General features: G+C 41.7%; 1 protein-coding gene across 1 annotated transcript in view; it reads left to right on the top strand.

Moving 5' to 3' along the window:
- The window catches only part of LOC144495030 (uncharacterized), a 210,807-nt gene that overhangs the window by 151,036 nt on the left and 44,241 nt on the right, over positions 1-15,530 (top strand). Inside the window, exons 10-11 of the mRNA XM_078214827.1 lie at positions 1,526-1,651; positions 7,719-7,832. Of these exons, the coding sequence (XP_078070953.1) occupies positions 1,526-1,651; positions 7,719-7,832 (240 nt within the window). The remainder of the gene's footprint in view (positions 1-1,525; positions 1,652-7,718; positions 7,833-15,530) is intronic.

The following is a 15,530-nucleotide window of genomic DNA, read 5'->3' as shown; positions in this document are numbered from 1 at the left end:
ATCACCGGAAGTGTTTTTAATAAATACCCATTCTGTTCACCCAGTCCAAGAAATATCAGCAAACCTTGCCCTTGGTATCAACTCCAACGAATGGGGAGTAGAAACTGTAGTTAAGGAATGAACAGAGTCAATGTTAAGATCAGAAAGCTGCAAAAAGTCCATGAGAAAGATCAGCATCTTTTCCTCAGCCTTACGTTGAGCTTATTTGCAACAGAGTAGAAGAGCAAAGACAGAGGTCGAACTAGGACACAGAATTAAAATGGAAAGCAAGGGAAGCTTGAGATTGCGCTTGTGAACACTTTGGAGATATTCAGCAAAATGATCACTTAATCCACATTTGTTTTCCCCCATGCTGTGGAGAATGCGACAAATACTGAACATTAGGCTTGAACTGAACCTAATAGATTGATGAAAAGCTAACTTTATTATGCTACTCCTTAATCGATGATAAGGTGATTGTTCACTTAATTAAAACAATAAAGCTTTCAGAATTACAGTATTGACTGTTCACTAAACTAAACATAACTCAGCTTATAATTACTATTTGGCTTCAATTTAATATAGCATAACAGCAATAATGCTGTAAGAATAACAATGTGTTGTTGGTGCCATTTTTAGTTTATACATCAGTTAACAAATTCAGTGGATTAAGAAATGTGCCACCTGCAAACTTGCTAGCTGATTTACACCACTCTGCCAATTGCTTCACACCATCAGCATCTCTCCTCATTCTCCCTGTTTGAAAAAAGTTGCTAGATTCGCATATTAATTAACCATTAAACTCATCATAGAGCACTAAGTTTTGCAATTAAAAACTGACTTTTTTATAATGACGTGGTAATTACTAATACAATGCAAATAAACTCCTTTGGCCCAAAGATTGAATAGTGTAAACTGGAGAACAGTGTAAACTGGAGACTCATTCCTTCAGGTGATTGTTCTCAGAGATTATAATAATATCACATTTTAATTTTTTTCATTTTTCCTTTCTCTGTTTTCCCTTTCAGTCTGGTTTATCTTCTCACTTTATTTCTTCCTCTGTTTTAACTCTCATTTACCCGCATTTCATCTTTTGCCTCAATCCTAAAACAAAATTAAGGAAATTAATTGTTAATTCCATGATCCACTGAGGTCCCACATGTCTTATTGCCCTCACCACATCATTACGGAGCAAACAATTCTGCTTTTGCAACCTATTAGTTCTCTCTATCTTGCAGATTCAAGCAAGCAGCTTACCACATAGTGAAGGGGATTTTCATTGCAATCTTAATGTAAGCCTACTTGCGACACTGATAAATAAATTAAAAAACATAGCACCTCAACCCTCAAAGAGAAATCGAAATGAAGAAGCTATCTTGTAAAAGGTTCAGTAAATTGTACTCCATATAATACATAGCATTGGAACTAACAATGTCACATGGCTGCGATTATTCATGTTGTGCTTTTCTTCACCCTACCTGCAACAATAGGGAAATATTGAGAGGCTAAAAAGTAACCATGCTTATCCTGCACTTCATGCTTTCAGTTGTAATACCGGAAGTTCACCCATGTGAAGGATACCCTTGCCAACATGGAGGCAGTTGTTACCCACGGGAAAGTGGTTATATTTGCACCTGTTTGCCAGGATACACTGGGGAGCACTGTGAAATAGGTAAGAGCAGAAATAGACACTGCGGTGTTTGAGTGATGTACAACGCTTTCAACTATTTTTATTGGAAATGATTTAGGTTCATCCTTGGAATTCCAGTATAATAGGAATGTTATGCTATAATCGGAGTTTCAGTGGATGGGCTTCCACGGATAATGCCAGCAATCTGCCAGCAGTCCGATTCTGTTTCCAACAAAACATGAGAAACTGCTCCAGTGCGTTTTGTGCGCACTTTACTAATGTAAACTGAGGTACACTCCCACTGCAAGCATTCAAATGCTGAGCTAGATGCAGACGGAATAACTGGTGCTGCAAAAGCCTTGATCATGGGAAACAATTGAATATGTCACAAAAAAATATAAACCTGCTCCTGGAATGTTCAAAAATACATATTTTTAATGAATTTGGAATTCTGTTTCCCTAGCCATGCTCACCGCCATGACAGTAATCCTCACAAATGCACTCATTATACTTGAGCAAGATTTTTGTTTCAACTCAAATCCTGATGAATCGGTGTTAGGTGAGGGTGGGTATTCAGCCAAGGCTTCACCTTGCCATTGATTGCTATCACCAGGAGTGACGTCAGTCATTGAGTATATCCTCTCAAATGCTCAGATTGCACACCAATGGCACAGTGATGCCAGACCTCACCATCTTTTTGTCATAGTAGTGCGAGGCACAAGGAATAGTCTGGTGTGGGGAAGGCAATTTAAAAAGGGTCAGAGGCCAATAGATCGCCCTTGCAATGCACCTAGGAATTATTACAAACTTTAGCTGTCCTCTTTCCCAGTTTTCGCTGTACATTTCCCCAGAGGTAACCATCTCCCATGTTATTGCTGCTGTCACCCAATATTGGTAAGCATCCAATTTACACCCCATTCAAGCAAGGCAGACTGCTCAGCATAGGCAGGACTCCCAATGCAAATATCCAAAATGTTACAATTAGCCCAAGCCTGAAAATTCCATGACGGTGTATGGGAGCCAATCTGGGCAGGGGTAAATCCTTCGTGATGCACTTTTAGCAAAACTGCAAATCACACTCTGAAAACTACTAAATCACTATATGTAGAGAAATCACATGAATTACATAAAAATACGTCTACAAAGAGAATAACAACCTGTTATTCTTTCAGAATGAATGTAGTATTGGGTGTCTAATTGAATTTTCTTCATTTACTGAACCGTTCATTACATTATCATTATTAGCATAGATTCAGTAAAGGGAATTGGAATTTTTTGAGGATGTGACCAGCAGAATGGACAAGAGTGAACCAGTGGATGTTGTGTATCTGGAATTTCAAAAGGCTTTTGACAAGGTCCCACACAAGAGATTATTGAGCAAAATTAAAGCTCATGGTATTGTATGTATTGACGTGGATAGAGAACTAGTTGGCAGACAGGAAGCAGAGAGTGGGAATAAGCGGATCCTTTTCAGAATGACAGGCAGTGACAAATGGGGTACCACAGGGTTCAGTGCTGGGACCCCAGCTGTTCACAATATACATTAATGATTTGGACGAAGGAATTGAATGCAATTTCTTCAAGTTTTCTGATGACACTAAGCTGGGTGGCAGTGTGTGCTGTGAGGAGGATGCTAAGAGGCTGCAGGGTGACTTGGATAGGCTGACTGAGTAGGCAAATACTTGGCAAATACAATATAATGTGGATAAATGTGAGGTTCTCCACTTTGGTGGCAAAAACAGGAAGGAAGGTTATTATTTGAATGGTGGCAGTTTAGAAAAAGGGGAAGTGCAATGTAACCTGGGTGTCATGGTGGAACAGTCGCTGAAGGTTGGTATGCAGGTACAGCAGGCGGTGAGGAAAGCTAATGGCATGCTGGCCTTAATAGCAAGAAGATTTGAGTTTAGGAGTAGGGATTTCTTGCTGCTGCTAAATAGGGCCTTGGTGAGGCCATCCCTTGCATATTGTGTGCAGTTTTGGTCTCCTAGTCTGAGGTAGGACATTCTTGCTATTGAAGGAGCCCAGCAAAGGTTCATCAGACTCATTCCCTGGAATGGCAGCACTGACATATGAAGAGAGACTGGATCGACTGGGTTTGTACTCAATGGAATTTAGAAGAATGAGAGGGGATCTCATAGAAACATATAAAATCCTGGTGGGACTGGGCAGGCTAGATGCGGGAAGAATGTTCCCGATGTTGGGAACTAGGGGGTCACAGTCTAAGAATAAGAGGTAAGCCTTTCAGGACTGAGATGAGGAAGAATATTTTCACTCAGAGGGTTATGAACTTGTGGAATTGTCTGCCACAGAAAGCTGTTGAAGCCAGTTCGTTAGAGACTGAGCGGCAACCTGATCGAGGTGTACAAGATTATGAGAGACATGGACAGAGTGGTTAAAGAGCAACTATTCCCCTTAGTTGAAAGGTCAGTCATGAGGGGACATTGGTTCAAGGTGAGGGGCAGGAGGTTTAAGGTGAGGGGCAGGAGGTTTAAGGGGAATGTGAGGAAAAACTTTTTTACCCAAAGGTTGGTGACAGTCTAGAATGCGCTGCCTGGGAGGGTGGTGGAGATGGGTTTCCTCACATCCTTTAAAAAATATCTGGATGAGCACTTGGCACATCATAACATTCAGGGCTATGGGCCAAGTGCTGGCAGATGGGATTAGGTGGGAGTTCAGGTGTTTCTAATGTCTGGGTACGGACTTGATGGGCCAAAGGACCTCTTCTGCGCTGTATGGTTCTATGATTCTATATATTCAAGAGGTGGCTGGACATGACCCTTGTGGTTAAGGGGATCAAGAGGTATTGAGAGAAAGCGGGAGTGGGATACTGAGAGTGCATGATCAGCCATGATCATATTGAATGGTGGTGCAGGCTTGCTGAGCCAAATGGCCTACTGCTGCACCTATTTCTATGTTTACATTGCTCATGGAGAGTCAGAGGAACTTGCAATCTTTAGGTCCATTTGCCGCAGCTGGTTGAAAGTCTGGTCAGCTTGTCTGGAGCAAACACAAATAACAGGGTCAACAGAATTCATTTAAAGACATAACAGCACCATCCACTGGAAGAATTAAGAATAGCATCTTTGAAATCAGTGTACCACACCTACAGGAAGCAATGGCCTGGGAGTGAGAGGACATAGGACATTCCATTGTTGCCACCTCAAAGATTTTCTATACAATATTGACATATTTCCAATGTTGTTTCCATAAGCTGCTGTTACAGGTCTGGGGGACACAGATATTTGGATGAGAGATGCAGGGGAGGCTACGAGGAAGGAATTTATTTTTTACACACAGAGAGGTAATGTCTCGGAAAAGGCTGCTTAAAGGGATGATGGAAGTGGAGATGATGATTGATTTCAAAGGAAGATTAGATGGGCATTTGAGGGGAATAAACCTCCAGGGCTGGAGGGCTAAAGGGGGTAATTGGTCTTATTGTATTGCCCTACAGAAAGTTGTCATAGACTCAGTGGACCAATTGGCCTTCCTCTGTACTCTAATGATCTTGATTTTCATGGAGGAAGTGGGAAGGTAGAGTCAAGAACCTTCCCAACTTGGCAGACCTGTCTCCTTTAAATGGGGCCCTTAACCATCATATTTTAATTCTGGGGAGGTGGGTGGATGCCCAGACTGGTGGGTTAGGATGCCCGCCTCTGTTTTCTTGGCCAAATTTTAATAATGAATGACAGGCTCACAAACCCTAAGTCCCTCACCCACACCCCACATGCCACCTCCATATCCCCATGCCACCTCCGTGCTCCCATACCATCCATGCGCCCCATGTGGCCACCGTAGCCATTCACACAATACCTATTATGGGAAGACCTCAGGATATCTGTGAAATGGACATTCAAAAACACTTCATAATGTCATAGAGTTGTCATATTCAAAGGCACTTCCTTCTGATAAAAACCCTCATCTGCAAAACTTACTCAAAATTCTAAATTCCCTCAAGTGGTCAATTTGTTACAAAAATAAACAGACATCCACTTACAACATGAAAGGCAGATAATCCTTTAATGACATCTTAAAACTGTCATTCTAAATGCAAACAATAATCCCCTCCCTCATCTGAAATCAGTAGTTGTGGCCCATTTGAAACTCAGCCAAACATTCATAATAGCTCCAACAATCAAAATCAACCCTGAGGAATATCAGCAATTGAGTCTGTTGAAATTGAAAACTGAGATGACCATCTTTTAAGCTGCAGATGATATTTCTTTTCTACTTCAAAGCAGTTTGCCTGTTAGTCAATGAAATATAGCACGTGCTTAGTTTTTTTAATGTTCAACAGCAGGGCCGTTTCTTTCAAAGTTGAAGATCATTGAACATTTAAACATGGAAGGATAATTTCATAGCACATTTTCTACAGTTTTAAATGCTTTATGGCACTTTCCCCATTGCAGAAAGTACAATAATACATGTCAGCACTCAATATAAAGGCAAAGTTACCTTTGCAGGACCAAGCCCTATAGTCAAACACTGCAGTACAAATACTTCTGACTTATAATACAACATCTAACTATTGAACCTGCAATAACAGTTTTTTGCTATATTTCAAAGCCTGTCAATGAAAGAATTCCAATAAGTTCTTTGGTTCACCACTTGGAATTGGGTTCCTCTGAGGTCCATGAACTCTTTTGAAGTGCTGTGAACCACATCTCCTACCAAATCGGGCCTGGCACCATGAGAATAGTTGGGGTCTGAAATGTCCACCTCCTCAGTGGAGTAGGCAAGGACAGAATTGCTGTGTGTGGAGTATGTGCAACTGTATCCTGGGCTATTAAAATCCCACATGATGGGAATGGGGGAGGGGGGTGGGGGCGGGCAGGTCCCATCTGCCAATTTCAAATCACCCCATTCTGACATGGATAGAAGCATGAAAATCCATGGGGCTACAATTCTATGAAGGCAGCTGTATATTTGTATTATTGACATAAAAAGATCCAATTCAGATTTATTGCGATACCAAGTTAGCGATTGTATGCTGAAGACAAGCTTTTGATAATGGTACTTGAAGGCTATCTCTAAAGTGTTCTTTTCATGGGAGTGTGAAATAATCCAACTGAAGCCTTAGTTGGCTGGAATTTGTTTCTGGTACTTTGAGCTTTATTAGTATTTGCTTTGCACTTCAGAATTGAGCCAAATAAACATGGGGTGCAATTTTCCTCCCCATTTTGATTTGATTTAGAATTGTCACATGTATTAGCATATAGTGAAAAGTATTGTTTTTACGTGCTATACGGACAAAGCATACCATTCATAGAGAAGGAAACGAGAGAGCGCAGAATGTAGTATTACCGTCTTGGCTCGGGTGTAGAGAAAGATCAATTTAGTGCAAGGTAGGTCCATTCAAAAGTCTCATGGCAGCAGGGAAGAACTGTTCTTGAGTCAGTTGGTTCGTAACCTCAGACTTTTATATATTTTTCCCAACGGAAAAAAGTGGAACAGAGAATGTCCGGGGTGCGTGGGATCTTTAATTATGCTGGCTGCTTTGCCAAGACTGCGGGAAGTATAGACAGAGTCAATGGATGGGAGGCTGGTTTGCATGATGGATTGGGCTACATTCACGACCTTTTGTAGTTTCTTGCAGTCTTGGGCAGAGCAGGAGCCATACCAAGCTATGATACAACCAGAAAGAATGCTTTCTATGGTGCAGCTGTAAAAGCTGGTGAGAGTTGTTGACAGGGGCGGAGCTGTGAAGAGCAGCGAGCCAATCAAATGTCCATTGACTTAGGCAGGGCCATGAAATCCTGACAGCGTAAAATTCTGCCCTTGAACTTTCAATCTTTTGAATGCTATCAGACACTAATTTCTAAGATGCTTCAAATGCTGCTGTTTATATAAAAACACAGGAAGATTCAGTAGAGTTTTGAACTGCAATGCCATCCTGATTAATTAGGGCTGCTTTCAATTTTTCCGGAAATTAGGCTAAACCTTCAAAGAAGCCACTTCCTGGTTTGCTCTTTGAAGAAGCGTGTCCAATCCAAATGGTTTGCTTTAATTACTGGCTGCTTTAGTTTTGGCAGGCATAACAAGACGCATCAATTGTAAAAGCAATGCTTGGTTGAATTAACCGCTAACCAATGCAATCCATTATTTCCTACAGATATTGATGAATGCCAATCTAACCCTTGCCGAAACGGAGCCACGTGTATTGATGGTGCCAACTGTTTTAGTTGTATCTGCTTGCCAAGCTATGGTGGCGGTCTGTGTGAACAAGGTAACTCCAAAGATACATGAGCTAAACTATCTCTTTGTTTGCGGGTGTTGAAATGAAGTAAACAGACCAGCCAAATTAATCCATTATCCTTTCACTTTAGGATGGTGATGGTGATTAATAACAATGTTGCTATATTGCAGTAACTGGGGTGGGGAAAACAACTGCTAAACAGCAATTTACTTTTCATTTTCATCATGATGTTTTTACACTATGGCATGTCTTTAACACAAATTACAACATGCTACATAACCGCTTGGCAAGCAAGCAAAAACAGCCCGTCAGATGCTTTGCAATGGAGAATATACCACTTCAAGCCTTAGGGAGGTACTCATGCAGCACAGTTGTGCAATCTGTGCCTTACGTAAAGCCTGATCCCTGACCCTAAGAGTATGAATTTAGTTTCTCCAAATAGCTTAATTCATGAAGATAATGGGCGGGATGTTCAGACCGCACTCGCCCTGAAACCGGAAAATCCCACCCGATGCCAATGGACCATTCCATGATCCCTCCGCCCCCCACGACAATTCTCGTGGTGGGCGGGATGGGGAAATCATCTCCCATTATGTCCACTGTGGGCTTGAATCATACAGACCCTGAAGACCCCAGATTTGATCCCTAAGCTGTGCTGAATTAACTGATCTTAAGTGAGTTTTGCGTCGGTTCTATAATTTCCTCAGTGCACCTAAGCTTGGAAGGACAAACAATCAGATTGACTTGCTGCCCTGATTGTCCTCGAGTGACATTTGCAGAAAATGAATGGGAAAATGGACTGTGTTCCTCCGAATGTCATTACAATCCTGGAATTCCATGTGAGATAAACCAATAAATTAGAGTTATTCAGTCATCCAAAGCCAGTGATTCCAATCGTAAATGGACAAAATCATGGAATGCCATTCCGAAAACATCAGTAAAGATCCAGGAACCCAAATTGTCTCAGTCACGAGTTAACACCTTAAGACAATTTACTGTAGTCAGTATTTGTCTCTGATGCAACATCACCAAAATAAGATGATGATCAGGTCATTACAAAAGAGAAGGGTATGGGAGATTAACTGTTGCATTATTGAATTAGTAATCCAGAGGCCTGACAAATATATTGGAAATGCAAGTGAAAGTCCCACCACAGCACCCGGGGAATTTAAATTCAATTAACTAAATAAAATCTCAAATAAAATGTTAGTATCTTCCTAAATTGCAGGAACACCCTTCTGCCACCTTAAACATTCATTTCCTCCACCACTGATGCACAATGGCAGTAATGTGTACAACATAGAAGATATATTCCAGTAACTTGCCAAAGCTCTTTTGACTGTACCTTCCAAACCTCCAACCTCTAGAAGGACAAGGGCAACAAGTAGGAACACCACCACCTGTAGGTTCCCTCAAAGCCACACATCATCCCGACTTGGAACTATATTGCTGTTCCTTCACTGTCACTGGGTCAAAATCCTGGCTATCCCTCCCTAACAGCATTGTGTGTGTATACCAGCACCACGTGGACTGAAGCAGTTCAAGGAGACAGTGCACTGCTACCTTGTCAAGGGCAGTTGGGGATTGGTAACAAATGTTGATTGTGCCAGAGAAACTCACATCCAAGAATGAATTTTTAAAAAATGCCCTATAAGGGAGGAAGTCTGCCTGATCTGACTACCGTGTGAATCAGGACTTACAGCAATATATATGATTCCTTCATATCCTGTGAAATAGCCGAACAAACCACATAGTTGTAAAGGAATGGGCCATAAATACTGGCCTAGCCAGATACATAAACATTCTGTGAATGAATTTTTTAAAAAATCACATTGTTGTTTGTGGCAGCTTGTGCGCAAGTTAGCTCTGTTGTTGTTAGTGATCTATCAGCAGTGATTTGCCCCACGATCAAATTGTCTCCTGATACTCACTGTCTAGGCTTACATTGGAAGAATATTCACTTGGACAGGGATTCTCGTCAATGCCTATAAAATCTGGCAAAAGAAAGATAAACCTAATTAACCACTTTTGAGGCCATGACATTTTATATTTGAATCTTGACGTGTTAACTGAGATCTTGCACTATGGTTAAGTCTCTGCATACTTTGTTAGCTGCAGCTGGACTATTCAGCAGTGTGTGAGCTGTTAAATGAACCTGTGCCAAATTTGCAAGCAGCGGTTGAAGTCATTCTTTTCAGTGTAATTATGTGGTGGTGCCAATAGACATGTGGCAGTGCAAAGTAACTGCTTGTGCACTAACATCTCCTTTAGTACTGATATTAAAAAGCAGTTATAGATTTAGAACTTAAAAATGTTAGCAAGGAGCCGACACACAGCAGACAATACAATTCAGTTCAGTGAGAGTGAATATTCAGCCAACACACTTACGGATAGCACATAACATCTGCAGACAGGAAATGTGTTTGATACTTGGGGGAAAAAAAAAGTATAACTGACTCTCTTGCTTTTGAGGAAACCCATCTGTGTGGTTTTATCTTTTTGAATCATTGAGTTCAGGATTGTTTGCTGCGCATTCACTGCCAAGCATCTTTTCGAAAAAGCAATTTTCCATATCTTCAGAGGGTTAAACATTCCATTAATCTAGTGGAACCAGGGCTACAGTGATGTATCAGGATTTCCATCTTCCCATGAACAGGGAGGGGAGGAAAATCTAGTGAGGGAAGTATCCCTTGCCACGTTGTGTAAATGTGCTTCTTAGTCAAGCAGTGACCCAAACGGTGTCTGTCAACATGGCTGCCAAATAACCATGGGCGCAATCGTACCGGCCGTTCACGCTCCCACTGCAGCGAAGTTGGAGAATTTGGTGCCCAGCCAAATCTCCGTTCACTGCAGCGGCATGGGAAAATCCTGCCGGCGTGGACAGCCGTAACTTCCTGCTCCATTTTTTGAAAGTAACTTCTCACCTGAGAAACTTCTGTTTCCTCAGCCATAAATCAGGCAAGAAAGAGACTGTCGACTCTGTTTATTGCCTGCAGCCTTGGGATGTAAAATAGCTCAGACGTTAGGACCCAGCAGAACTTTCTGGGCAAAGCATTAGATGCCAGATTTCCACCACATCAGACAAAAATGTATTTCAAAGTACAGACATAGCTGTCTGGTGTGAGGATACGACCACAGGAGTGGAAGTCATCAGAAAATACAACTGAATCTATACCTCAGCACCACATAGATTGTGATAAATGACCTTTGGAGGTTATGGTTCAAGGGAACTGTAGTTCTCCAAATTTGAATTGTGTCTGTAGATGCTTATCTAGGAAATACATGCTAAATCTGTTAGTCACATCTAATTTAGAATTTAGGAGTTGCTTTAAATATGTAGGAGCCCTTTTATGGCAGTGCTGTGTAAAGACATGACCAATATGTTGGTTCACTTATCTTAAATGAGAAGATAATGCTGTTAGTTAGCAACATGCTCATAATATTAATCACTGTAACTGCAACAAAATTTTTTAAACAGTATTTTTGGTAAAATCGTTACTATTATACTTCTAAATATTCAAAAAATATTTCACGCACAGCTAAAGTTTTCACACAATAAGAACATAAGAACATAAGAAATAGGAGCAGGAGTAGGCCATCTAGCCCCTCGAGCCTGCCCCGCCATTCAATAAGATCATGGCTGATCTGACGTGGATCAGTACCACTTACCCGCCTGATCCCCATAACCCTTAATTCCCTTACCGCTCAGGAATCCGTCCATCCGCGCTTTAAACATATTCAGCGAGGTAGCCTCCACCACCTCAGTGGGCAGAGAATTCCAGAGATTCACCACCCTCTGGGAGAAGAAGTTCCTCCTCAACTCTGTCTTAAACCGACCCCCCTTTATTTTGAGGCTGTGTCCTCTAGTTTTAACTTCCTTACTAAGTGGAAAGAATCTCTCCGCCTCCACCCTATCCAGCCCCCGCATTATCTTATAAGTCTCCATAAGATCCCCCCTCATCCTTCTAAACTCCAACGAGTACAAACCCTTAAATTCAAATTCCACCATCTGCCGTGGCGGGATTCGAACCCACGTCCCCGGAACCTTAGCTGAGTTTCTGGATTAATAGTCTAGTGATAATACCACTCGGCCATTGCCTCTCCTGCCGGAAGGCAATGAAAGGCCGGAATCTACTGCCCCGCCTGCCCCGGATTCGGAGCGGCCGAGGGGCGGACAATGGAAATGTCCGTTGACCTCAGGCAGGATTTTACGGTTTTGGGATGAGCTGTAAAATCCCACCCTATGTGTCAGTTTTCAAGCACAGCGTTGGTTGTTTTGCACAGCATTACTTTTCAAATATAGCATTAGACTTCATGCATTGTGTTAGTTTTTACACATAGCGCCATTTTCAAGCAGGATCTACAATTATGATTAACAGTACTGTGACAAATGCACATTTTGCACAGAGGCCACAACTCTGCAACACCACCTATTTATTTACCTTCTGCATTATCCATCCAGCACAGGCATCCAGTTTCAATAATGTGTGAGATCTGCAACATGCAATGCTACCAGGAACCTCAGCTCCCTTAGAATGTACAGCATCTACCACCTGTAGTGGGGAGACCACACTAGTATGCTTCCCTGAAGCATACATGGCATCTTGACTTGAGGAAAATCTATTTAAGTGACTCTCTGACACTTAATTGCGGATCATCGTCTTTGACAGAACACTCAAGCTTGAAGTGAACCTGATGAACTCTATCTGATCTTTGACTCTGATCATTGATCTCCCCATAAAGTCAATCATTGATGAACAAGAAATGCTGCAAGGAGCAACTCCTTGTTGAGCCAGTACCTTATGTGAGGATCTGGAGAAGGAACCGGCCTTTTACTGCCTGTAATGCATAGACACAGCTTTGATCTTGGTGATATCAATGCAACATAGACTTCAGAATGTAGTCATAGAACTAGAGATTCCCTACAGTACAGAAGGAGGCCATTTCGCCCATCGTGTCTGCACCGACTCTCTGAAAGAGAATCTTACCTAGCCCCCTCCCCCGCCATCCCTACACCCTTGCCCCCACCCTATCCCTGAAACCCCGCACAGTTATCCACATGGCCTGCAAATCTTTGGACTGTGGGAGGAAACCAGAGCACCCAGAGGAAACCCACGCAGACATGGGGAGAATATGCTAACTCCATACAGACAGTGACCCAAAGCCAGAATCGAACTTGGGTCGCTGGTGATATGAGGCAGCAGTGCTAACCAGTGTGCCACCGTGTTTCTGTTTCTTCCGTGCCCTTGGTAAGGACTGCCTTCATTCAAAGTGAAATGTATTACAAAAGTGCTCATTTGTGAAACATATAAAATAGAGTCACGACAGTGAACCCATTAGTGATTGAGACAAGATGGTGCTCTGTGCTCATAAACACTCCTATGAACTTCCCCTAGCCTGTGTTTTTTGGAGGAGGTGGAAGCGGGCCGCTTAACTCTCAATCGATATGTCTTTGAGGAATGTTGTAGCTGGCTGGTTTTGTTCTGGGACCAGTTAGGGATGTACTTCATGCTGCAGCATCAGCATTTCAGCAGGGGCAACAGTTGTCACTGGGAAACGTAGAGCAAATGCGGACTCTGGCAGAGGGTCTAGGGAGTTAGAAGATGAAGATGTTGAGATGCTCCCATATCTGCACCTTCCTCACTAACCTGGATAACCCTAGGTTAGCATTCAGGGAGGTTAGATGGGACTGGCTTCTGGTCCACAGCAGTCCTCCGATCCAGGAACTGTTGTGCCAACAGTGCAACCGTCCTGTTAAGGGTACACAGCTACTCATATATTTTCTAAATGTCAGCATTCATACTCGTGAGTGTGATCCAGGCTATTTACAGAGGCATCCTGGCCGGCAAACAGACAATTTTATTTAAAAATCAGGGAAGTCTCAGGTATTGGAAAGATTGATTTGTGCTGTGAAAGCACTCAATTCACTTTAACAGAATGGTAATAAGGGCCAATATTTCCAGCAAGCCATTGAAACCTCCACACTCACATTAGCGAGACTGCAAGATTGTGGGTCAACCCTGATCGGCATGTTCAATCTACCCTGAAATAAGCTCCCGAAATGTGAAATAGGAAAAAAAAAATGATTTAGGCTAGGAATGTAGTTCCTTTCACCTGTGACATAATTGGTAAATCTATTCTGAGAAATCGATGACGCTATGGAGACCTAAGAGCTTTGGGGAAAGAGTATACTTATGTCAGTCTTTAAACAGTTAAACTCTTGAGGATGATATAACTTTATTTGCTACTCTTTGTAAGAAGCTTTATTCACCAACCCAATCTGTACCAATATAAAATTCATTCTTACGGGCAGTTTGTGTTAAATAATTGGTTACTTTTAACTCATTGTCTGTTTCAACTATCGTAATGAGTTTCCTGCCCGACTTGATTGGGCCCACATGGTCTGTCAGTTCATCCTAAATTAAATGGTGGCCTTGGTGACCTTCAGGCACTGCTCCATTACCTAAACAAGCTTGTGTGTGTGTGAGACAGGGCTGACCAAACTTTGTTAATGTTCACAGAGCAACGAATGGCACTAACTTTCATTAACAGTACAGCTGTACACTTAGGAATCACTGCCAACTAACTGACATCTTGATTAAGCAAAGGCTTTCTCACAGCTGCCTCTCACTTTCTTCAAAGAAGGAGAACTTTCTCTCTTCCTTTACATTTTTTTCTCTGATTACGAATGGAACCAAATGGGTAAAAAGCTCAGTGAAGTTTGCATGGTTGAATATTTTCGTGTTCTTCCACATTGCAGCAGGAAGGTCCTTGAATCCCAATGAAAAGCCTTGGGTGATGTTCTAAATGTGGAGATGCCGGCGTTAGACTGGGGTAAACACATTAAGAAGTTTAACAACACCAGATTAAAGTCCAACAGGTTTGTCCAACCTGTTGGACTTTAACCTGGTGTTGTTAAACTTCTTACTGATGTTCTAAAGTCAGACATTTGCTCAATCTTCAAAGAGAAGGACAGTTTTCCTGTTCAAGTACACAGCTCACTGTAATCTGAAAACTCCTATAAAACTACTCTGGAAGAACTGGGTCACTGCCCAAATTAAATAATAATTTGCTATTTTGATAAATGACAGGAAGAATTGCACAATTTTTATGTTTAAAAATGAAAAACTAAATAATAAATGTTATGCCAAATTAGTCATATGAAACTGATTCATAAAGAAAAATCCATTTTTGTTGAAATCTGTGGAAATTATTTCGATAAATAAGTGCTCAAACTATGGAACCGACTCCGTTGGGAGATGCACAAGTACTGATTTATTCAAATGAAAATGACGTGCATCTTTTTAAAATGCATTTTGGGGTGGAGTATATGAGTATATCTTTTAACGTTATTATTTCATGGGATGTGGGCATCATTGGCAAGGCCAGCATTTATTGCCCTTCCCTAATTCTCCTTGAACTAAACAGCTTGCCACTATTTCAGTTGATATTCAAGAGTCAACCACATTGCTGTGGATCTGAAGTCACATGTACGCCAGACCAGGGAAGGATGACAGATTTTCTTCCCTCAAAGACATTCGTGAACCAGATGGGCTTTTACAACAATGGTCAGCATTGCTAAGCCTTACTTTCAGTTACAGATTTTTAATCAATTGAACTTAGAATTTCATCAGCTCTCCTGCTGGGATTTAAAACCCTGGCTGTAATTCCCTGATCTCGCACTTCCCACCACCACAGCCAGCGAAAATTGAGAATTATATTCATGCA

The sequence above is a fragment of the Mustelus asterias genome, chromosome 6 (genome assembly GCF_964213995.1).
Source record: "Mustelus asterias chromosome 6, sMusAst1.hap1.1, whole genome shotgun sequence".
In the NCBI taxonomy this organism is placed as follows: Eukaryota; Metazoa; Chordata; class Chondrichthyes; order Carcharhiniformes; family Triakidae; genus Mustelus; species Mustelus asterias.
Note: the sequence above shows the minus strand (reverse complement) of the source record. Positions and strands in the feature narration are given on the sequence as shown.